Source organism: Mustelus asterias, chromosome 18 (assembly GCF_964213995.1).
Source record: "Mustelus asterias chromosome 18, sMusAst1.hap1.1, whole genome shotgun sequence".
NCBI lineage: Eukaryota > Metazoa > Chordata > Chondrichthyes > Carcharhiniformes > Triakidae > Mustelus > Mustelus asterias.
This window is the reverse complement of record NC_135818.1, coordinates 59782926-59807656: the sequence shown is the minus strand read 5'-3', so window position 1 is coordinate 59807656 and position 24731 is coordinate 59782926. Positions and strand designations below refer to the sequence as shown.

General features: G+C 43.1%; 2 protein-coding genes across 2 annotated transcripts in view; one reads left to right on the top strand and one right to left on the bottom strand.

The window, feature by feature from the left end:
* yy1a (YY1 transcription factor a) overlaps positions 1 to 9802 on the bottom strand; it is a 28577-nt gene extending 18775 nt beyond the window's left edge. The window contains exon 1 of the mRNA XM_078234111.1: positions 9082 to 9802. Within this exon, the coding sequence (XP_078090237.1) occupies positions 9082 to 9583 (502 nt within the window). The 5' untranslated portion in view covers positions 9584 to 9802. The remainder of the gene's footprint in view (positions 1 to 9081) is intronic.
* A 3144-nt stretch (positions 9803 to 12946) lies between these two features.
* The window catches only part of degs2 (delta(4)-desaturase, sphingolipid 2), a 64834-nt gene continuing 53049 nt past the window's right edge, over positions 12947 to 24731 (top strand). Inside the window, exon 1 of the mRNA XM_078234110.1 lies at positions 12947 to 13055. Within this exon, the coding sequence (XP_078090236.1) occupies positions 12974 to 13055 (82 nt within the window). The 5' untranslated portion in view covers positions 12947 to 12973. The remainder of the gene's footprint in view (positions 13056 to 24731) is intronic.

Here is a 24731-nt window from a genome sequence, read left to right as displayed (position 1 = left end):
TACCCCAAATGTGGCCTAACCAGCGTTCTATACAGCTGCATCATCAGACTCCAGCTTTTATACTCTATACCCCGTCCTATAAAGGCAAGCATACCATATATGCCTTCTTCACCACCTTCTCCACCTGTGTTGCCACCTTCAAGGATTTGTGGACTTGCACACCTGATGACTCTGCCATTTATTGTATAACTCCTCCCTACATTATTTCTTCCAAAATGCATCACTTCGCATTTATCCGGATTAAACTCCATCTGCCACTTCTCCGCCCAATTTTCCAGCCTATCTATATCCTGCTGTATTGCCCGACAATGCTTTTCGCTATCCGCAAGTCCAGCGGAAGGGTACTTTTCTAACTGGAGGTCTGTGACAAGCGGTGTTCCACAAGGATCAGTGCTGGGACCTCTGTTGTTTGTAATACATATAAATAAATGATTTGGAGGAAAATATAGGTGGTCTGATTAATAAATTTGCAGATGATACAAAACTTGGGGCAGCAGCAGATAGTGAGGAGGACTGTCAAAAGATATAAGCTGGCTGGAGACCTGGGCCGAAAGATAGCAGATGGAATTTAACCCGGATAAATGAGAGATTGTGATTTGGAAGCTCTACTGCAGAAGGAAAGTATACTATAAACGGTAGAGCCCTTAGAAATATTAGCATACAGAGGGATCTAGGCATGCAGATCCACAGTTCCCTGAAGGTGGCAACTCAGGTGGACAAGGTGGTCAAGAAGGCATATGACATACTGGCCTTCATCAGTTGAGGCACTGAGTATAGGAATTGGAAAATCATGTTACAGCTGTATAAGACTTTGGTTGGGCCACATTTGGAGTACTATGTAGAATTCTAGTTGCCACACTACCGGGAAGACGTTGATACATCGGAAAGGGAACAGAAGATATTTACCAGGATGTTGCCTGGTTTGGAGGGTATGGACTATGAAGTAAGGGTGAATAAATCTTGGATTATTTTCATTGGAGCATCGGAGGGACCTGATATAGAGATTTACAAGATTATGACAGGCTTGGATGGAGTGGATAGTCAGAATCTTTTTCCCAGGGTCGAAGGGTCAATTACTCAGGGACAGAGGTTGAAAGTGAGAGGGGAAAGTTCAAAGAGATGCAAGGTGCAAGTTTTTCAGAGGATGGTGAATGCCTGGAACGCATTGCCGGAGGAGGTGGTTGAAGAAGATTCTATAACAACATTCAAGATGCATCTGGATAGATACATGAATAGGTAGGGCATAGAGGGATATGGACGACATAGAGGCAAGAGAATATTAGAGGCATCTGTGTTGGCACAGACTTGGTGGGCGGAAGGGCCTGTTCCTGTGCTGTACTGTTCTTTATTCTAAATATTTGCATGGTGGCCTGAAGTGATAAAATATTTTGGACAGAATAGACACCGTCCCCCTGCCAAAGACAAACCCCAAGCACAGGGCTGAACAACCCAAGCCATTATGTAAATTGGCTACAATTACCTACTGGATATTGCAAATAATATGCACCAAAATATTGAGGAAAAATACTGATTGCCTTTCTCAAGGGAAATTAGGGTTGGACAATAAGTGCCAGTGAAACTCATCCGATGAAAATATGCACAACATATTCCCTAACTGCAGCCAATTACAACCTCTTTTGCAGGCATGAAAGATTTGTATTTCAAAGGAGAGGCGAGTGTAATTCCAAAGCAGCATTTGACAGACAAAAATATCAACCGTGTTCATGGGCAACACTTTGCAATGGAAAAAGGTTGTAGTGTTTGCCCCAGGACATCACTACAGGAATCTCAAAGGTAGTGTCCCAGGTCCAACCACCTTTAGGTGCTTAATTAAATGATCATCCCACCACCATAAGCCAGGAATGGGCCTGTTTGCCGGCTATTTGACAGTGGTCAGCTCAATCATTAACTCCTCCAATTAGAAATGGCTCATATCTGTTACAGCAAAGTCTGCACAATATCCAGGTTTGGACCAACTAGTGGCAGGTTAACATTTGCATCCCAAGTACCACCCAATGTACATCTGACACTATCATCAATTCTCCATCAACAACATCTTGTGTCACCAATGACAAGAAGCTGAATTGGACCATCTACATTAACAACATGGCTACAAGGGCAAAACAGAAGTTGGTTATTCTGGGAAGAGAAACTAACTTCCTGACTCACCATTAACAAACTTCAAGTTGGTAGTGTGATTGAAAATTCAGCTGGATGGGTGCAACTGCAACACCCAGGAAGCCCAACACTACTTATAGCAGACTGCTGTGCACTATCAGCTTACTGCGGCTTCAATAGGTACCAATTAGCACAGCAATTCTTGTGAGATTTTCTTAACAGTATTTCTAAGTTCCACAAGCGTTATCATCGCATACCAACTGATTCAAGAACAGCTTCTTCCCTGCTGCCATCAGACTATTGAATGGACCTATCTTAAATTAAGTTGATCTTCTTTACACCCTAGCTATAACTGTAATACTATATTCTGTATCCTTGCCTTCCTTCTCCCCGTGTACTCTATGAACGGTATAGCTTGTCTGTATAGCACACAAGAAACAATACTTTTCATTGTATACAAATAAATGTAATAATAAATCAAATCAAAAGGATATGGTAACAATATATTGGGCCTACCATCATCTACAAGACCCTGCCACACGTCATTCTGACTTGAACCATTGTTCCCTCATTACTGGGTAAATATCCTAGAATTCCTAACTAAAGCCATTGTGGGCACTTTCAACACAGAGACCGCTATAGCTCAAAATGATCACTATCAAATTCTCAGGGCAACTCAGGATCAAAAATGAATGATTCCTATGCCTACTCCAATTTAAAACTGCAGACCTATGGATTGAGGCATTTCAGCTCATTGTACCCACATCCTTTGTTAACTGTGCTATAGGAGCAATTGGCCACAAATTAATTTTTTCACTTGTCCTTGAAAGCAGACTTGCAATTTCACCCAACAGCAAGCACCAAATGCTGACGCAATGGATCCTGCAACCACATGACTGCACAAAGAAACCGAATCATGTCAAATATGACACCAAGGTTGCAAACACATTGGTTCTGCCTTAGATACTGGGAAGAGGGATCAAGTTGGTGACTAGAGAATGGAGTTTGTAGCTGGGACTGAACAAAAAAAAATTTGGTCTTAATATTTAATTGGAGATATTTTCTGCTCATCCAATGCTGGATATCTGACAAACAATTTTGAGATAGTGGGGTGGTCAAGAGGGTTGGTGGTAACAGCCAAGTATTGGCAATATACATGGAGGTTAATGCTGTGTTTTTGAAGAGTGTCACCAAGGGGCAGTGTGTAGAAATAAGAGGGGGCTGGGGACAGAGTGGTTTGCAATCCAATGAGGAATGAAGGCTCATTCTAGTTCTGGGAATGAATTGACGCAAATGGAAGATGTTTCAATGGGTGAGCATTTGAGAAAGTGATCACCATATCATTAAGATTACTATATGGAAAATGGCAATCACTGGAAAAATACTTACCTGACGGATGGTGCATTTAGTGAGTTAAAAAGGGATCTGACCAGGGGTTCAGGCAGAAAGATTAAATGAGAAAGGAGGAGAGAGGAATCTGTGTAAGCAGCACCTGAACTAGGGAGTGGCAAAAGTGCATTCTAAACTAGAGCTCCCTGGCTGACTGAAGAATTGAAATTAAAATTGAACAGGAAAGGGAGTCTTATGATAGATGTCAGGTATATAATCCAATATAATCAGGCAGAATGCAGAAAGTGTAACTGAGAATTAAAACAAGAAATGGCAATAGATTGCAAAAATATTAACAGGTAACATCAAAGGGAAAAGTATTTTATAAACATATAGAGTAAAAAGGATAGCTAAAGCAATGGCACGGCTAATTAGAGAACAAAAAGTAGAGAGCTCGGCAAGGTAGTAAATAAGTACTTTGTTTCTCTTTTCACAAAAGAGAATGCTGCCATCATCATGGTGAAGTATATAGAAATTATACAGGTTAAAAATAAAGAAACTTCAAAGTAGAAAAGTCACCCAATCTGAAAGGGATGAATTCCAAGTTGATGATATACCACAAGGTTACATTTCAACTCTCCTTGAACACAGTCGTTAGTGATGCCAAGGGACTGCAGGATTATAAATATGACACCCATTCAAAACAGAGATAAACCCAGTAACAACAGATGGGTTAGCACTACATCAGCAACAGAAAAACTTCTACAGCCCATAATTCTAAACAAAATTATTACTTGGAAAAAGACAGGTTAATCACAACCAACACAAATTTCTTAAAAGACAAATCACATCTGCCAAACTTGACTGAAATAACAAGGTTGATGCAGGTCACGCAGTTGTTGTTGTGTATCTGGAGTTTGATAAAGTGTCAGATAATGGACTTGCTAACAAAATTGATGCCCATGAGAGTAAAGGAGCAAAGCCATCATGGTAGTAAGTTGGCTTGGAAACAAATCAGAAAGCAGTGATGAACAGTTGTTCAAAAACTAGAGGGGATTTTACAGTGGTGTTCCACAAGGGCTGGTATTAGGATTACGACATTATGACCTAAACTTGGTTTGAGGAGGCATAATTTCAAAGTTTGTAGCTAAAACAAAACAAAATGGAATAAACATGGATGGAGAAGAGTAGCAAATAATGCAAGACTACGGAAATGGATGGACACATATTTAACAGAGTATGAAGTACTGTATTTTGAAACAATGCTACAATTTTAAAGGGGGTACAGAACAGACACACCTTGGGGTTCACATTCATAAAATGTTTGATGGTGACAGGACAACTTGATAAAGCTATTAAAAAACAAAGGATCTATAGATTTATAATTAAAGGTATATAGTACAAATGCAAAAATGTTATACTAAATCTATGTATATAAATCTGTATATATGGATAGGACTCAACTGCAGTACACTATCCAATTCTATGTACCACACCTTAGGAAGGATATCAATCAAGGTCTTGGAGAGGATTCTAGCATTCACTGGAATGGTAACAAAGATGAGGGACTTCAGTTTTGCGGATAAGCTAGCGAAGCTGGAATTAATGCCTTTACAGCAAAGGTGGTTAAGGATGGATTTAGTAAAATATAGTCAAAATTATGAAGGGGTTTGACAAAGTAGTCCAACTAGCAAGAGAAAACAGAGGCAAAAAGATACAGGTAAGGGATATAGTAAACTTGCAGCAACAACACAATTTAGTTCAACAGTAAAATTGAAATGATGAAAGGAAAAATGCAAAGCCCGGTTTTTGCCTAGATAAACTGAAAACTCAGCACAAATCCAATCAGACAACAATGGTATCTATGGTCCAGAACTAGAGATTTATCTGCAGCAGTGTAACCTCAAATTACACCCTTCACAAAACTATAATTGTTTGGATTTATATTTTCAGACAGATATCAAAATCTTTCAGAGCATATCGTCTAGAGGGAATGGGGTATGTTATTCCTGAGAATTAGGATGAAAAGTTATTTGCTGACTGAAATGATTAATGAAAGAAAAAAAAGGAACAGGAGAAAGCCATATGGCCCATCGAAGCTGATTCATCATTCAATGATCCTGGGTGTCTACTTTCCCATCCACTTCCCATATCTATCAATTTTCTGAGATTAAATATATGTCTCAGCCTTAAATACTGTGTGGTCAATGATGCCACATCCACAACCCTCTGTGGTAGAGAATTCCAAAAATTCACAACCCTTTGAGCAAAGAAATTTCTCCTAATCTCAGTCCTAAATGATCAGCCCCTTGTTCTAGATTCTCCAGCCAGCAGGGAAAAATTGTTGTCTACTCTATCAAGCCCCTTTAGAATCTCGTGTGTTTCAATTAGATAACTTCTCATTCTTCAAAACACCAGAGAATTCAGGTTCAATATACTCAGCCTCTCACCAGAGGACAACCCTCACCCCATGGATTAATCTAATGAACCTTCACTATACTGCCTCCCTTCCTTAAATTTGCAAACTTGCTTTTAGCCAACAGTATAAAAACCTGGAGACAATTTGGGCAATCTGTTCGCATTTGGATCCAACTCTCAGACAATGGGTTAGATGGAACGCAATCTTGGGTATATCATCAGCCATTCTTGTCCAGGTGGTTTTCACTTTGACAAGTCTTGTGGGTACAGCAGAAAAATCTGTGCCGTGTTAATTTAATTCATGTACACAAGCCCATTACATAAATGATTTCAGACAGAATTGGCAGACATGAGCAGGACAGAGCCATCAGTATAGGAAATATCAATCCAGCAGTTTGGAGCAGAGAATTTGTGCCAAATTGGAGCAGAAAACCACACTCTTCGACAATTCTTGGCACCTCCATGTAACTAGCTACAGGACAGAAGCAATAAGCAGATTAGATATCTGCATTCTGCCTCATTTGTGATGCACAGCAAAGTATACAGACAGAAAAATGCATCTTTTGTCCACACAATAAATACTTTAAAAAGTTCACATTTTCAAATTGAGCCAATGGAATTGACGTAAGCACAAATAATCATCTAAATAGTGCAAATATTTTCACCTTCCAACTTAACCCACTACCAAAAGAAATATAATTATTCCAGAGACCTAAGAAAAATGTATTTTTTACATTAAAAGTTAAGTAGCGAATAAAACTTTGCAGTATTTACTAATCAACTTACTGCTAGTTATTCAAGCAAAGCAGCAGTAACAAATTTTTAATTTGTAACTACATACTGGGAATAAAGTTATATAGAATCATACAACACAGAAGGATGTTTACCCACAGTGCTTTGAAAGGTCTAGCCAATTAGCCCCACTCCCCTATTTCCCTTACAACCCTGATTTTTTTCTGGGGCATCCAGAATTCAACTATACGCCAGCGAGGCCCAACCAGTGATTTCTGGTTCCCACAGCTCCTTTGGAAATTAATTATTTACATTCTCTCTCACGTTGCCTTTACAGTTCCACAGTCACATTTAAAAAACATACCATTTTGTAATTTATTTCCTTTTAATTTCAATTCAGTCATAACAGACTTGTCTGGGAAAGGGGAAAAGGCAACCTAATAGGAATGGGGGAGTCATTCAGACTAGTTTTACTACCAAAACATTGAATCTCATAATCCAAAGCACTTGCAGTTAACACAATGAACAGGAGTACCAATCATCAGCTGCATTTGTGTAAACTGGAATATTGTTCTAATGTCAAACAATTCTAGTTTTATGAATCTAAAATTTACTGATATGAATGCAGTAAAAATCCAACAAGTTGATGAAAATACAAAACTTAAGTAGGTCGAATTATTCTGAATCTCTGGCCCATTTCAAAATAAGAAGTCTCACAACACCAGGTTAAAGTCCAACAGGTTTATTTGGTAGCAAATACCATAAGCTTTCGGAGCGCTGCTCCTTCATCAGATGGAGTACATCTGATGAAGGAGCAGCGCTCCGAAAGCTTATGGTATTTGCTACCAAATAAACCTGTTGGACTTTAACTTGGTGTTGTGAGACTTCTTACTGTGTTCACCCCAGTCCAACACCGGCATCTCCACACCATTTCAAAATGTCAGTATTATGAATAAAATGGCAACATCAACAACTTTATTTTCAAAGAATCATGAACATCGCCTGAAGTTTTGGTTATGTGTATATCTGATTCACGCGTAAAACGGCAATATATTGAATCATACCCATCTGCTGTGTCCCTTACTACAAATGTTTTCAGTTACCTACTTGACCATCAACACTTCATTCAAAGATAAACAACCAGCAAAACCTAGAATTTGTACAATCTCCCACAATATATTCCTGAAGATCGGAGTCGAATTTTGTCCAATCGTTCTGTCCGCAAATGCAGATTGTCTGCTCAAATCAGACTTTTATAATTTATAAAGCGAACCGGTGGGCGGAAATGGAAACATACTTGCTGGCCATATTAACTGCACCGTAAACCTGAAGGACTGATGCACTTTCAATTCGCCAAAAACACACCTTGCCATATTTACAACTACACGCCTTCCGTCAAAAAAAAACGAGTAAAGGGTTAGACACTGTTATTTCTGACATTTTATCAAATCTCACTTGGAATCAGAACAAAATTATATTCGCAAAAACTTCAGATACAGAAGGCTTAGTTTTTTAAAGAGGAAAATTTCCTTATACAACTAACTGCCTCACAACTCAAACGTTTAGGTGTGGGGGGGAATTATTTATATTGACATTGCACCAAACACAACACGATTCAAAGGCGCAGGACACACAGTCTTGAAAAATCACAATGTTTTATCTTCAAAGCTTGATTAGGAAAAACATTTTTTTTAAAAAAAATGAACACGGTAATGCCCAGACCTCCCTCCTTCTAATTAAATGTAAAACACAAGAAAGGACGAACTTGATTCAACTCTTAACTGGCAGGATCGGAGAGGGGGGAAGCAGAAGTGACCAAGAATGAGCCGCCGAAATGGAGCCTCTCCGCTCCTGCTGCAGCCACCAGCAAACTCCCCCCTCCCCCAACAACCACCACCGCCGCGCCGCTCCACCAAACTTGATGGCAGCCACCCCCACCCGATTGGTCCTTCACAGCGGATTCGCCCGTCCCATTGGCTGGGCGCCGCTGTCCATCAACGCGTCCCGCCCCCCTCCCAGCGCTCACGTCCCGACGTGCCCAGCAGGTTAGGCTGCGCGGCCACTGAAAGTCGAACTACGCCATGCGGCCTAGCGCGAGCGGAGGAGCCTAACGGTCAGAGCGGCGCCAAAGGCCCGAACAGCAGCAGCGCACTCGCTCCGGCTCCGCCCGCCATCTTCAGCCGCCATCTTCCCCCCGTCGGGAAGCCATGTTTTCGGGCGGCCATACTGACATGGCGGCGCCCATAACCTGGGGAAACATGGCTTCCCTTCAAAACAAAAACATTTCAGCAGCCGCTCGAGCTCCAACCGGGCGGCGGAAAAGACCGAAATTATCGCCACTTTACCGTCTCTCCCCCTCCCCCACCCGCTGCGGCGGGACACGCCCTAGAGCTGAAGGGAATGCGCGCACTTTGCTCCTTATTCCTCAGCCTCCCTTTCCTTTCACACACACACCGAGGGTTTTGTTCATTTTTTTTCACTCACCCGAAGCCCACATTGTCACCGAAAATTCCCCCTCCAGGGTTTTGATCTGCACTTGCTTCTGCTCCCATTTCCTGCCGGTCCGGTCCAGCCCCCCGTCGTTCAGGTAACTCTTCTTGGTGGCCTTCTTGCCGGCCCCTTTCTTGATGCGGCTCTTGCCCGACACGGCCGTCACCAGGGTCTGCTCGATGAACTCCTCCTCGGCGCCCGCCGACGGCACCGGGATCAGGATCTGGTCCTCGTAGCCGTCCTCGGCCCTCAGCTCGGCGTCGTCGCCCACCACCTCTTCCCGCGTCTGCACCAGGATCACCTCCTGGTGGACCTGGCTCGGGTCGTCGCTGAGCGGCTGCAGGGCGATCATGGGCTGGTGCTCGTCGCCCTCCACCACCGTGGTCTCGATCGTCTCCACCGGGATCGTCTCCACTTCGATCTCGTGAAGCTCCACGATTTCGGCCGGCATCTCCGAGCCGTCCGCCGCGATGTACAAAGTGTCGCCCGATGCCATCTTTTCTTTGGGGAGGGGGGGGGAAATATTCCGGGCTGGGGCGGGGGGCTCCCTCTCTTTCTTTCTCTTTTCCTCCTCTCCCCCCTTTTGCTTTATCTCCACAACAATTAACTAGAAAATATCAGCAGCAAATCTCGCAACACAAAAAAAACGGCAGCCACCATCCGCTCGGGCGCTGCGAGCAACTACCGCGAGACTTCATTCCACTTCCTGTCCTTCATGATTTGCCCTTGTTGCCATGTGCCAATAGATTTCCCTAATCCCCCCTCCCCAAAAACACCTCATAGATTTCCCTAATCCCCCCTCCCCAAAAACACATTATAGATTTCCCTAATTCCCCCTCCCCAAAAACACCTTATAGATCTCCCTAATTCCCCCCTCCCCAAAAACACCTCATAGATCCCCCAAATTCCCCCTCCCCAAAACACCTTATAGATTTCCCTAATCCCCCCTCTCCAAAAACATCTTATAGATTTCCCAAATTCCCCCCTCCCCAAAAACACCTTATAGATTTCCCTAATCCCCCCTCCCCAAAAAACATCATAGATTTCCATAATCCCCCTCCCAAAAACATCTTATAGATTTCCCAGATCCCCCCTCCCCAAAAACACCTTATAGATTTAACAAATTCCCCCTCCCCAAAAACACTTTATCGATTTCCCTAATCCCCCCTCCCCAAAAACATATTATAGATTTCCCTAATCCCCCCTCCCCAAAAAACATCATAGATTTCCCTAATGCCCCTCCCCAAAAACATCTTGTAGATTTCCCTAATCCCCCTCCCCAAAAACACCTTTTAGATTGCCCTAATCCCCCCTCCCCAAAAACACCGTATAGATTTCCCTCATCCCCCCTCCCCAAAAAACATCATAGATTTCCATAATCCCCCTCCCCAAAAACATTTTATAGATTTCCCAAATCCCCCTCCCCAAAAACACCTTGTAGATTTCCCAGATCCCCCTCCCCAAAAACACCTTATAGATTTCCCAGATTCCCCCCTCCCCAAAAACACCTTATAGATTTCCCAAATCCCCCCTCCCCAAAAACACCTTATAGATTTCCCTAATCCTCCCTCCCCAAAGCATTTTATAGATCTCCCTAATCCCCCCCAAAAAACATCTTATAGATTTCCCTAATTCCCCCTCCCCAAAAACGTCTTGTAGATTTCCCTAATCCCCCCTCCCCAAAAACACTTTATAGATTTCCCTAATCCCCCCTCCCGAAAAACATCTCATAGATTTCATCAATCCCCCCTCCCAAAAACACCTTGTAGATTTCCCTAATTCCCCTCCCCAAAACATTTTATGGATGTCCCTAATCCCCCTCCCCAAAACACCTTATAGATTTAATTAATCCCCTCAACACCTTAGATTTCACTCATCTCCTCCAAAAAACACCCTATAGATTTCACTAACCCCTCCCCAAAAACACCTTATAGATTTCACTAATTCCCCTCTCCCAAAAACACCTTATAGATTTCACTGACCCCCTCCCCCCAAAAAATCTTATAGATTTCACTAATCCGCCCTCTCCAAAAACATCTTATAGATTTCCCTAACCCCCTCCTCAGAACACCTCATATATTAAACTAATCCCCCCTCCCTAAAAACACCTTATGGATTTCATTAACCCCCTCCCAAAAAAACAGCCTGTAGATTTCACTAACCCCCTCCCCCCAAAAAACACTATATAGATTTCACTAATCCCACTCCTCAAAAAGACTTTATAGATTTCACTAATCCCCCTCCTCAAAAAGCACCATACAGATTTCACTAATCCCCTCCAAAACACCCTATAGATTTCCATAATTCCCCTCCCTAAAACACCCTATTGATTTCACTTATTCCCTTCCTCAAAAACACCCCATAGGTTTCACTAATCCCCTCCAAAAATGCCCTATAGATTTCATTAACCCCTCTCCCAAAAAAACACCATATAGATTTCATTAATGCCCCTCCCCAAAAAACACCTTATAGGTTTCACTAATTCCCCTTCCCAAAAACACTATTGATTTCACTAACCCCATTCCTAAAACACCATACAGATTTCACTAGTTCCCTCCTCAAAAAGCACCATATAGATTTCACTAATTCACTCCAAAAACACCCTATAGCTTCCACTAACACCCTCCCCAAAAATACCACATAGATGTCACTAATCCCCCTCAAATATCATATAGATTTCACTAACCCCCAAAAAACACCCTATATATTTCACCAATCCCTCCAAACACCATATAGATTTCACTAATCCCCTTCCCCAAAACACCTCATAGATTTCACTAATCCCCTCCCCAAAACACCCTATAGATTACAGTAACCCCCTCCTCAAAAACACCCCATATATTTCACTAATCCCCCAAAAAACATACATATTTCACTAATCCCCCCGAACAGCCTATAGATTTCACTAATTCCTCCTCACCAAAAAACAGCCTATAGATTTCACTAATTCCTCCTCACCAAAAAACACCTTATAGATTTCACTAATCCCCTCTCCAAAAATCCTTAGACTCCAGAGTTACGTTAACACCAGTTTGTACACCCAGTACCCTCACCCCTGCCAACATATCCTGCAAAACCTCAACTATTTTTCCCCTCCCAAAAAACCTTACACTCCAGAGCAACATTAAAATCGGTCTTTTCACCCAGTACCCTCATTCCTGCCAACATATCCTGCAAAGCCCAATACATTTCTACCCCTCCATAAAAATACCTTACACCCCAGAGCGACACTAACACCAGTCTTTACACCCAGTGCCCTCACTCCTGCCAACTTAACCTCCAAAACTCAGCTCTGACGAAGGGTCATCCAGACTCAAAACGTTGACTTTATTCCCTCCCCACAGATGCTATCAGACCTGCTGAGATTTTCCAGCAGCTTTTGTTTTTGCTCCAAAACTCAATTGAGTATTTCCCCCCCTCCCCAAAAAACTTGCACTCCAGAGCTACATTAACACCAATCTTTTCATCCAGTTCCCTCACTCCTGCTAACATGTCCTGCAAAGCGCAACTGATTATTTCCCCCCTTTGAAAAAGTACCGTACGCTTCAGAACTGCATTAACTCACCCAATACTCTCACTCCTGCTAACATATCCTGCAAAACTCAATTGATGCTCCCCCGCCCCGTCCCCCTACCCATTTTGCAACTGGTAGTGAAGTTGGTCTTATTTTAAGAAAAAAAACCCAAATTGCATCAAGTTCTCTTTCTTACTCATCTGCTTGGACCTTTGCCAATTTGGAGTTACACCCCCATGGGTACGTCGCAAGAGGGTTTTATTGTTGTTGTTGCTGCTGCTTTTAAGGTGAGGTGAATGAGCTGCCAGCACTCATAAGCAGCGCTGGCAGAAAAGGTTACACACACACGTTAATTTTAAGCATCCGACAAGCATGGGCATCAAAATGAAACGGAATGATTTTGAGTGGGTCTATACGGATCAGCCTCACACGCAAAGAAGAAAAGAAATGTTGGGTATGTTTAAATTGTTCTTTTAAAAAACAATAAAAAACAAGTATAAGTTTGTGTACAAGCGTGATTTTCCTGTGTATGTTTCTCATCACGAAAATCCGGCTAATAATTGTTCCGCCTCTTTACTTTTCAACAATTTGCTTTGTTTCGCCACAGTTCGGAATTGTCTTTATAATTTGAAGTAAACGTTACTGAATCTGAAGTTTTTTGTGTGTCCAAATATATGGGTATTATTGGAACGCTGGTATTTATAGAGGGCGCCAGGGTGAGCAACGTACACCTTTTAAAAAAAATATTCCTATCCCAAATAATTGGATCGACTTGCGTATTTTACGGATCTGATTTCGAGCTTTCTCTCCCCTCTCCATCAGTGCATTAAGTACTTTTTCATACAGTGCATCACTATTGAGAAGGACACATTTCCATCTGTCTTACATTTCCCCCATGTTTAACCTGTACTTAAAATTGCCAAGGCACATCTAACCATACTTAACCTTGTACAGACTTTCCTTTGGAGTTTTCCTATCCCCAAACGCCAGGTTCGCCAGGTAGATCTTAAATAATTGCATATTTTAATACGTATTTGCTTCGAAGAAACGGTTAACATTTTCCGAAGACGCCAACTTGTAAGTTTTGAGCATACTTAAGACGTGGTGCTGGCAGATTTGATCGATCCAGTCACACAGTTGGGTTTAGCTATGTTTAAATTGTTGCAACGACAATCCAACCGAAGTCCCTGAGATATCCAGATTTCACTGTGCAAGTTGTATGAATCTCATCCTCATGCAGATTTTAAATTAACCGAGGACCATTGAATCAAATTTACGGGGGGGGGGGGGGGGGGTAGAACGCTTTTTAAAAGATTTGCGCAATTAATTTCGGTGTAGCAAGTCCACAACGTTGTGGAACACGGTCTTCATACAGTTTGGGTGGGGTTGTAGATCGTGTGGGTGTGGCAGTAAACTTTGTCCTGTCGGGTAGCTAAATGTCAGTGACATCTTTTGCAAATGTAAATAAAGTCCTTCATAGATTTTGTGCGAGATTTTTTGCACATAGTTAATGATTGTAAACTGCATGGCAAGCGATCAAATGATATACAAATACACGTTGTTTCTCAGACGCCTTATTAAGTTAAAGCGGGTGTTGTGGAATAATATCTGGGGAAAATAGTCTAGTATTAAGTTTACCTGGAGTGATCCTTTTTTAACAGTTTGCGTTCCCTTTATTTCTTACTCATACGCTGGATTTACTTGATTTGCCTGTCCCCGGGTTGTGTGTGGGGAATGCCAAAACTGTCACCTCTCTGAAGGTGGGCATTCTTTCTGAACGACTGCAGGCTTATCGTGAAGGTCTTCTCAAGCCTGGTGAATCCGTGTGGGAAGTAATTAGCTTCCAGAATTTTGACCTAGGCACTGTTCAAAGGAAGGCGATAGATGTGTGATTGGAGGAGGTGTTATTTCCCTATGATCTAAAAGTCGAGTTTAGAATGTATTGTCCCAATCTCCCTTATGCAACCATTCACTTGCCTGTTGTCAACCATGTACAGCCTAAAGTTTTCTGTCCAGCTGGTCACTGTAAAATATTGACAGAGGGAAGATTATTCCTTCAACTGCTTGGGGGGGGGGGGGGGGGGGGAGGTAATCTCGTGTTGGTGATTTCCAGCATTCAGGACACCCGGGGTGGAATAAAGAATGGAGTTTAAGGCAGAATTTATCAGACGTCGCATAATGTATTTTTTCTTAAGACTGGCTACCCTGCAATGATGTGGAGATGCCGGCGTTCACCCTGCAATGGCACACACAGCAAAATAGAGGGAGCGATATTCTCATTCCCTATTCTCAAGACGGCACCTGTTGAATTCTCACCTCGGATCCGCTGGAATGCAAATTCAAAAACCTGAATTTTTCCAAATTAACGAACGTTTCGGAGCTGGACGCATTTCAGAGGGCTACGTCCGGGCAGAAAACTGGGATCCGCCGGCTTGGCGATCAGTGAAATTTTAGTTCATTGAACGGGGCGACACGGTAGCACAGTGGTTAGCACTGCTGCTTCACAGCTCCAGGGACCTGGGTTCAATTCCCGGCTTAGGTCACTGTCTGTGTGGAGTTTGCACATTCTCCTCGTGTCTGCGTGGGTTTCCTCCGGGTGCTCCGGTTTCCTCCCACAGTCCAAAGATGTGCAGGTTAGGTTGATTGGCCATGCTAAAAATTGCCCTTAGTGTCCTGAGATGCGTAGGTTATATGTAGGCATATGGGGGTAGGGCCTGGGTGGGATTGTGGTCGGTGCAGACTCGATGGGCTGAATGGCCTCTTTCTGTACTGTAGGGATTCTATGAACGTTTAGTTCATTTCATAGCACTGCTCCGAAATTTCTGAGCCATCTCCCCAAGTGCATCAAAATCTTTGAACCCCGTGATTAGAATTTGAGAGCCACAAATGTCGATTAGAAGTAATATTTAGAGTGTATGGAAGCAGTTCTGGTTTTCTAAAGAAAAATCTTATTTGAACCAATAAAATCCCACTTGACCCTTAAAGCATTATTTTACTCATAAAAGCGGAATTTTAACTCAATACAATTTATATAAAGCTCCATTGTTTAAATGGCTTTCATCATGGTTGGCAGGAATTGACCCAATAGGTTTGCGTGGAAGAAATTCATACTTGTAACATGAAACCTTTGCAGGTTTGGCCATCAGGATTCTTGCCCCTATCACTGCTTGAACGGCGATTCTCATTTGCCTTTGTGCACCTGATGATGGGTTAAAGAACATTCAGAAACTAATTCAAAGTAAACAATTGTGTGCTCCTACTGTTTCCTGAGTGTGAATAAGCAGTAAGATTGTATCCGATAGGTGGCTGCCCACCACTGATTCCCGACAAAATGGGTGTAATTTGAGCAACCATTGTAAACAAATTATGGGAATGTGTGAATGCAGAAAGCTGTAAATTATTGAAGACCTTTAATAATATGCAACACATTCATGTTACTGAATAAAACCAGATCATTGTCAAGGTTATTAATATGTCCATTTAATTTTTGGGAGTTAAATATATAATTTAATATAAAAGAACAAATGCTGCTTTTGACATAAATATTAAACCTAAGTTAAATATTTTGCAAATGATCCATTATATAGTGTATAACACTTGTAACTGTTGTAGTATTTTAAGCATGCCATTGTCAATCGCTGTCCATGCCACAGGGAGGAAATGGCCGAGTGAGGGAACCATGGTTCACGAAAGAGGTGGAATGTCTTGTGAAAAGGAAGAGGGAAGCTTATGTAGGGATGAGGAAACAAGGTTCAGATGGCTCGATTGAGGGTTACAAGTCAGCAAGGAATGAGCTGAAAAAGGGGCTTAGGAGAGCTAGGAGGGGACGCAAGAAGTCCTTGGCGGGTCGGATCAAGGAAAACCCCAAGGCTTTTTACTCTTATGTGAGGAATAAAAGAATGACCAGGGTGAGGTTAGGGCCGGTCAAGGACAGTAGTGGGAACTTGTGTATGGAGTCAGTAGAGATAGGCGAGGTGATGAATGAATACTTTTCTTCAGTGTTCACCAAGGAGAGGGGCCATGTTTTTGAGGAAGAGAAGGTGTTACAGGCTAATAGGCTGGAGGAAATAAATGTTCGGAGGGAGGATGTCCTGGCAGTTTTGAATAAACGGAAGGTCGATAAGTCCCCTGGGCCTGATGAAATGTATCCTAGGATTCTTTGGGAGGCAAGGGATGAGATTGCAGAGCCTTTGGCTTTGATCTTTGGGTCCTCGCTGTCCACGGGGATGGTGCCAGAGGACTGGAGAATGGCGAATGTTGTTCCTCTGTTTAAGAAAGGGAATAGAAATGACCCTGGTAATTATAGACCGGTTAGTCTTACTTCGGTGGTTGGTAAATTGATGGAAAAGGTCCTTAGAGCTGGGATTTACGACCATTTAGAAAGATGCGGATTAATCCGGGAGAGTCAGCACGGATTCGTGAAGGGCAAGTCGTGCCTCACAAATTTGATAGAATTTTTTGAGGAGGTAACAAAGTGTGTTGATGAAGGTAGGGCAGTTGATGTCATATACATGGATTTTAGTAAGGCGTTTGATAAGGTCCCCCATGGTCGGCTTATGATGAAAGTGAGGGGGTGTGGGATAGAGGGAAAGTTGGCCGATTGGATAGGTAACTGGCTGTCTGATCGAAGACAGAGGGTAGTGGTGGATGGAAAATTTTCGGATTGGAGGCAGGTTGCTAGCGGAGTGCCGCAGGGATCAGTGCTTGGTCCTCTGCTCTTTGTGATTTTTATTAATGACTTAGAGGAGGGGGCTGAAGGGTGGATCAGTAAATTTGCTGATGACACCAAGATTGGTGGAGTAGTGGATGAGGTGGAGGGCTGTTGTAGGCTGCAAAGAGACATAGATAGGATGCAAAGCTGGGCTGAAAAATGGCAAATGGAGTTTAACCCTGATAAATGTGAGGTGATTCATTTTGGTAGGACTAATTTAAATGTGGATTACAGAGTCAAAGGTAGGGTTCTGAAGAATGTGGAGGAACAGAGAGATCTTGGGGTTCATATCCACAGATCTCTAAAGGTTGCCACTCAAGTGGATAGAGCTGTGAAGAAGGCCTATAGTGTGTTAGCTTTTATTAACAGGGGGTTGGAGTTTAAGAGCCGTGGGGTTATGCTGCAACTGTACAGGACCTTGGTGAGACCACATTTGGAATATTGTGTGCGGTTCTGGTCACCTCACTATAAGAAGGATGTGGAAGCGCTGGAAAGAGTGCAGAGGAGATTTACCAGGATGCTGCCTGGTTTGGAGGGTAGGTCTTATGAGGAAAGGTTGAGGGAGCTAGGGCTGCTCTCTCTGGAGCGGAGGAGGCTGAGGGGAGACTTAATAGAGGTTTATAAAATGATTAAGGGGATAGATAGAGTGAACGTTCAAAGACTATTTCCTTGGGTGGATGGAGCTATTACAAGGGGGCATAACTATAGGGTTCGTGGTGGGAGATACAGGAAGGATATCAGAGGTAGGTTCTTTACGCAGAGAGTGGTTGGGGTGTGGAATGAACTGCCTGCAGTGATAGTGGAGTCAGACACTTTAGGAACATTTAAGCGGTTATTGGATAGGCACATGGAGCACACCAGGATGATAGGGAGTGGGATAGCTTGATCTTGGTTTCAGATAAAGCTCGGCACAACATCGTGGGCCGAAGGGCCTGTTCTGTGCTGTACTGTTCTATGTTCTATGTTCACAGTACCAAAAAGCTTTCACTAAAGTCACAATTATGATCCTGTATAATGGTAGCAGAAGTAAATAACCCATCACATCTAATCCTCCCTGATGTGTTTGCGACCTTTGATATGTTTGACCATGTCATCCTCCTCTGATACCTCTCCACTCTCATCCAGCTGGCTGGGACTGTACTTACCTGGTTCCATTCTCATCTATCCAGTCATAACCAGAGAATCACCTGCAATGGCCTCTCTTTCCAGTCCCGTACCCTTGTCTCTGGTGTCCACCAAGGATTTACCCTTGGCCCCTTCCTATTTCTTGTCTACATGCTGCACCCCTCAGTGATATCACCCAACAAACAGAGCATCAGTTTCCACATGTGCAGCGATTGCACCCAGCACCACCTTTCTGTCTCTCTGAATTGTTAGACTGCTCAACAAGCAAGAATTTCCTCCAACTAAACATTGGGGAGACTAAAGCCATTGTCTTAGATCCCTGCATCACATCCCTGCAATCTGCTCAACGATTCCAATTTATTCTTGACTGGCCTCCAATGGCCTCCCTCTCTAAACTAGGCATCTAAAACTGCTGCCTGTGCCCTGTCTTGTATCAAGTCCATTTTACCTATCGCCCTTGTGGTGTGACAACCAGTTTTGACACAGGTTAGGCAAGGCCTTGATTTTTAACTTCTCTTCCTTGTCTTGTAATCCCTTCATGACTTCACCACTGCCTATCCCTGGAATTTCCTTCAGCACAACAAGCCGCTGAGATATCTTTAATTCCGCCCACTTGAGCATCCTGATTTTTAATCGTTCCCCAGTAGTTCCTTCAGCTGCCAAAGCCCTTAGGTGTGAAATTCCTTCTCTCTTGGCTCCATTATGAAATTCCTGAAAATTTACCTCTTTGACTAAGCATTTCATCATCAGCCCTAATATTTCCTTGTGTGGCTTGGTATCAAATTTTGTTTGGTAATGTTCATGTGAAGCACTTTGGAACATTTTGATATATTAAAGGCACCATATAAATGCTCCAGAGATTTAATCCAGGCTTACATTCCACTGGGAGAATACCTCACCTTGGGAGGAACCTTCCTTCTGTTGTAGTTAGTTGCTGTGAATTTATAGATCCAATGTGTATTCCTGAAAGTTGTTCATCCCAGTTTATAATTTACATCAATCAATTCGGAAAATCAATACAAATTTGTCAGTTGACTGCAGACTAGTCAACTTGGGTGATGCCAGAGGCCTAGGTTAATGCTCGGGGGACAAGAGTTCAAATCCCATCACGGCAGCTGCAGAAATTTAAATTCAATTAATAAATCTGGAATATAAAGCTTGTCTCAGTAATGGTGACCATGAAACTATCAACAATTGCTGTAAAGACCCAACTGATTTAATCTGATTTATTATATTGTCACATGTAATAGTATACAGTGAAAAGTATTGTTTCTTGCACGCTATAAAGACAAGGCATACTGTACATAGGAAAGAAAAGGAGAGGGTAAAGAATGTAGTGTTACAGTCATAGCTAGGGTGTTGCGAAACATCAACTTAATACGAGATAGGTCCATTCAAAATGGCAGCAGAGAAGAAGCTGTTCTTGAGTCAGTTGGTACGTGACCTCAGACTTTTGCATCTTTTTCCTGATGGAAGAAGGTGGAAGAGAGTATGTCCAGCGTGTGTAGGGTCCTTGATTATGCTGGCTGCTCTTCCGAGGCAATGGGAAGTGTAGACAGAGTCAATGGATGGAAGGCTGGTTTGAGTCATGACCCTTTATAGTTTCTTGCGGTCTTGGATAGAGCAAGAGCCTTACCAACCTGTGATACAACCAGAAAGAATGCTTTCTATGATGCATCTGTAAAAGTTGGTGAGAGTCGTAGCGGACATGCCAAATTTCCTTAGCCTCCTGAGAATGTAGAGGCATTGGTGGGCTTTCTTAACTATAGCGTGGGTGTGGAGGGACCAGGACAGGTTGTTGGTGATCTGGGCACCTAGAAACTTGGAGCTCTTGACCATTTCCACTTTGTCTCTGTTGATGTAGTGAAATCTATAAGGTGTTTCCTGGGGAGGGGATTGGTGAAACCTATAAGCTATTTTCTGGGGAGGGGGAATTAGTGAAACCTATATTGTGTTTTTGGGGGGTTTAGTGAAATCTATAAGGTGTTTCTGTGGGAGGGGGGATTAGTGAAATCTATTGAGTGCTTTTTGGGAGGGGGGATTAATGAAATTGATACGGTGTTTTTTGGGGAGGGGGGATTAGTGAAATCTATACAGTATTTTTTGGGGAGGGGGAAATTAGTGAAATCTATAAGGTGTTTTTGGGGAGGGAGATTAGTGAAATCTATAAGGTGTTTCTGTAGGAGGGGGATTCATGAAATCTATAAGGTGTTTTTTGGACCCTGACAAGGTTGTTTGAAAGGCTCACAAACAAAGGGGTCAAAGGGATACCACATATCACTGAGGAAGATGGATGAAGACTACAGATGTGGTGGGTAGAGGCATGAGCGCCTCGCAGGTGATGGGCTCGGGGAGGGACTGTGGTTGAATCAATGAACATACTTCCTCTTGAGGCTGCTGGCCTTTTCTCGCTGGGTTGCTCACATCCTGTAGTCTGGTGAAGACAGTGGGCTGGAGAGAATGATCCGAGGACGCTGGACTGGTATTTAAATATGGCACCAGAAACCTCAAACCCATCAGCTGAAGGCAGGTGGACGAATCAGCTGCCGGCCTACCAGGAGAGTCAGAAGGGAACTCGCTTGTGCATAATTAATGAGTTTCCAGGCACAGAATCTGACCCACTATTCTGATGGTGGAACAGGCACTGCCCTCACCACTCTTAATCTCCAAATGGGAGAATTCAAAGTGTAAAATACTGTTCATGGAAGAGAAAACTGATACTCCATGAATGGGGTTGAAATACTTAAGGATAAAGCTGAATAAGAGGAGTGAGCGATCCCTCAACATGTTCAATTTGTTCAGAGCTGCAAGCAAAGTGAATAAAATGTTGAAATATATAACAATAAAAACAGTACGGTTAAGGGAAAGTCATGGTCAAATTGTGTGAAAATCTGGTCAGACTACATGACACTGTCAATGAGACACAAAGGTGAACTCCATTCACTGGAGCCAGTTCACAGGAAAACCCTTCGCAATATCAGTGCCCTTAAGAACAAAGAAAATTACAGCACAGGAGAAGGCTCTTCGGCCCTCCAAGCCTGCACTGACCATGCTTCCCGACTTAACTAAAACCCCCTACTCTTCCGGGGACCATATCCCTCTATTCCCGTCCTATTCATGTACTTGTCAAGACGTCCCTTAAAACTCACTACCGTATCCGCTTCCACCATCTCCCCCAGCAATGAGTTCCAGGCACCCACTAATCTCTGTGTAAAAAATCTGCCTCGTATATCTCCTTTAAACCTTGCCCCTCGCACCGTAAACCTGTGCCCCCTAGTAATTGACTCTTCCACCCTGGGAAAAAGCTTCTGACTATCCACTCTGTCCATGCCTCTCATAATTCTGTAGACTTCTATCAGGTCTCCCCTCAACCTCCGTCGCTCCAGTGAGAACAAACCAAGTTTCTCCAATCTCTCCTCATAGCTAATGCCCTCCATACCAGGCAACATCATGGTAAATCTTTTCTGTACCCTCTCCAAAGCCTGCACATCCTTCTGGTAGTGTGGCGACCAGAATTGGACACTATATTCCAAGTGCGGCCTAACTAGGGCTCTATAAAAGCTGCAACATGACTTGCCAATTTTTAAACTCAATGCCCCGGCCGATGAAGGCAAGCATGCCATATGCCTTCTTGATTACCTTCTCCACCTGCATTGCCACTTTCAGTGACCTGTGTACCTGTACACCCAGATCCCTTTGCCTATCAATACTCTTAAGGGTTCTGCCATACTCTTAAGGGTTAAGCCTTAATCTTCATTATTCTGCAGTTTCTTTGCTGGCTTCTCTTTGCCATGCTTTTCCTAATTTGTTTGTTCCACAAAACTCAATTTTACCCCTTAATTTCCTTTGTGACTCCCATACTAACTGCTATTATTAACAGTTCCTTTTGTTCGGGCGCCAGCACTCTCCCCAAAAGAAGTCCTCAATCCGTCTGTTCTTTCCAATTATCTTCCAATTTCTAACTACTCTTTTTCCTATGAAGTTCTCTACAACTGTTCTCAGCTTTCTCAGAATGCCCTGTTGGAATCCATCCAGTTCCACTATCTGAAGACTGGGTGTTTGTAGAAGACATGTGTCAGTAGTGACTCTTTTCTCTAAGTCAGAAGATCATAGGTTCAAGTCTCACTCCAAAGATTTGGGGTGGAATTTTCCCGTCCTGCCTGCCATGGGAGTTGTAGCGTGCCGGACAGGACCATGTAGACATCTGTTGAGCTGAGGCGGATTTTCTGGTCTTGGGGCGAGCGCGGCCGAAAAATCCCGCCCTTGACAATCCACTGAGAGAATCACTTTGTGAGGTGCCAGCCATCTAGTAAAGGCTAAACCCAAGGCCCTGTATTGTCAGATGCTCTATTTTAAAGAAGATCAGGGAAGGTTTCCTTCGTGTCCTGGGCTATATTTATCCTTTACCCAACATGCCTAGAATTGGCCATTTAGTTATTATTATATTGATGTTGGTGGGGTCTTGCTGTGTCCAGACTGTAGAATCACCTACATTTACTACAGTGACTATACTTCAGAAGCACACTGGGATGTCCTGAGGTTTGAAAGATGCTATGTAATTATAAATCTTTCTTAACTGTGTGAATTCCACTGAGCAAACTATGGTTAACAACTTTGAGTCACATTATGTTAATTATAGTATATACTGATATAATGCATGTGTGGGTGCAAACTGTAACATGGGGAGTGATCCGCAATGCTGAGTATGAGAAATATCCAGTGCAGCTAATTTTGAAAAGAAATGTACTTCCTGCTGGTTCGATCCCCTCTCTGCCAAATTACCCCCACATTCACAGAGATTCACTCCCTCCTTAAACAAAACACTGTTAATTTCTCCAACTATCTTTCAGTCACCAATCTCCCTTCAGTTCTTCAATGCATTGTTATCTTCCAATTCTGTACCCAGCTGTCCCAGAATTCCTTGTTTGAATCTCTTTTGTCTGCCCACATCTACAAGACTGGACTGGTTAAAGTGACTGTGGCCACAGTGCATTTTCCCACCTTGTTTTCCTCAGCTATTGAGTTCTTTACTCTACGGCTGAGCTTTGTGAGACTGCCCTCCCTATGATTTCACTCTGACCTGTCCCATAGCAAGCAATCTCAAAGTCATCAGCACATCACCAACAATCTTCTGTCCCTGTATGCTGACCTCCATAGTTCCCCAGTGATCCTTCCTTGACTCCCTTCCTATCTTCATTTAATACTGTCCCTCAGTGAGATAATTTCTCAGCACAGGGTCAGTATACACTGAGAACACACAGAGGCTCTTGTGAATACTTCCCTTGATTTCATAGAATCCTACAGTGCAGAAGGAGGCCATTCGGCCCATCGAGTCTGCACTGACCACAATCCCACCCAGGCCCGATCCCCATAACTCTAGCTAGTCCCCCTGATACTAAGGGGCAATTTAGCCTGGCCAATCAACCTAACCTGCACGTCGATGGACTGTGGAAGGAAACCAGAGTACCTAGAGGAAACCCACGCATTCACAGGGAGACCCAAACCGAGAATCGAACCCGGGTCCCTGGTGCTGTGAGGCACCACTGTGCCACCATGCCACCCCTTTCATTTTTATCTCTGCATTGTACGCCACATTTCTTCCAACTGAATGTTGGGAAAACTCAAAACACAAGCCTTGATTTTAACTCAAGCACAGTGTGAAACCTGGGTGATTTTAATTTTCATGCCTCAGTTTTATAGCCACAGTCAGTTTCCTTCCAGAGGCCAGTGGGAAGTGTTAGCCAGCCAATGAATAGACACGCAATCCCAGGTGACAGGAAGTCACTGCTACAGGAACTCAGGTGCATCACAACAAAGGGTCTTTGGGAGGACCTCACAATGAGAGGGGCAGATGAGGCCTAAACATTTCATGTTGTGATAATCTCCACGAGGTCCATGGGGAATCACTGATTGATTTCCCTGTGGGGCTTGTTGAGCATGAATTCCCCTTGTAATAAGCAATGGTTTGCCCAGCTGGGACCCATTACCTGAACCTTTTATATGGCAGACCCAGGACTGGGCCTGCTGAGCTGTAGCCCCAGACAGGGACCAGTGTGTGTACAATACGGTATTTGTTTTACTTTGCATTCGGGAATAAACTATGTTCCTTTCCAGTCGGGATCCCTGCGTCATTACACACATGAATTCTAAAAAAACATTCTTAGTCCAATAAGGTAAGTTTATAAAAATATTTTCTAGAAAAATTTTAAATTTTAAGAGCGTCAGAAAGAGGAGCAGAAAATGGCCATGTGGCCCATCGAGCCTGATCCACTATTCAATAAGATTATGGCTTAT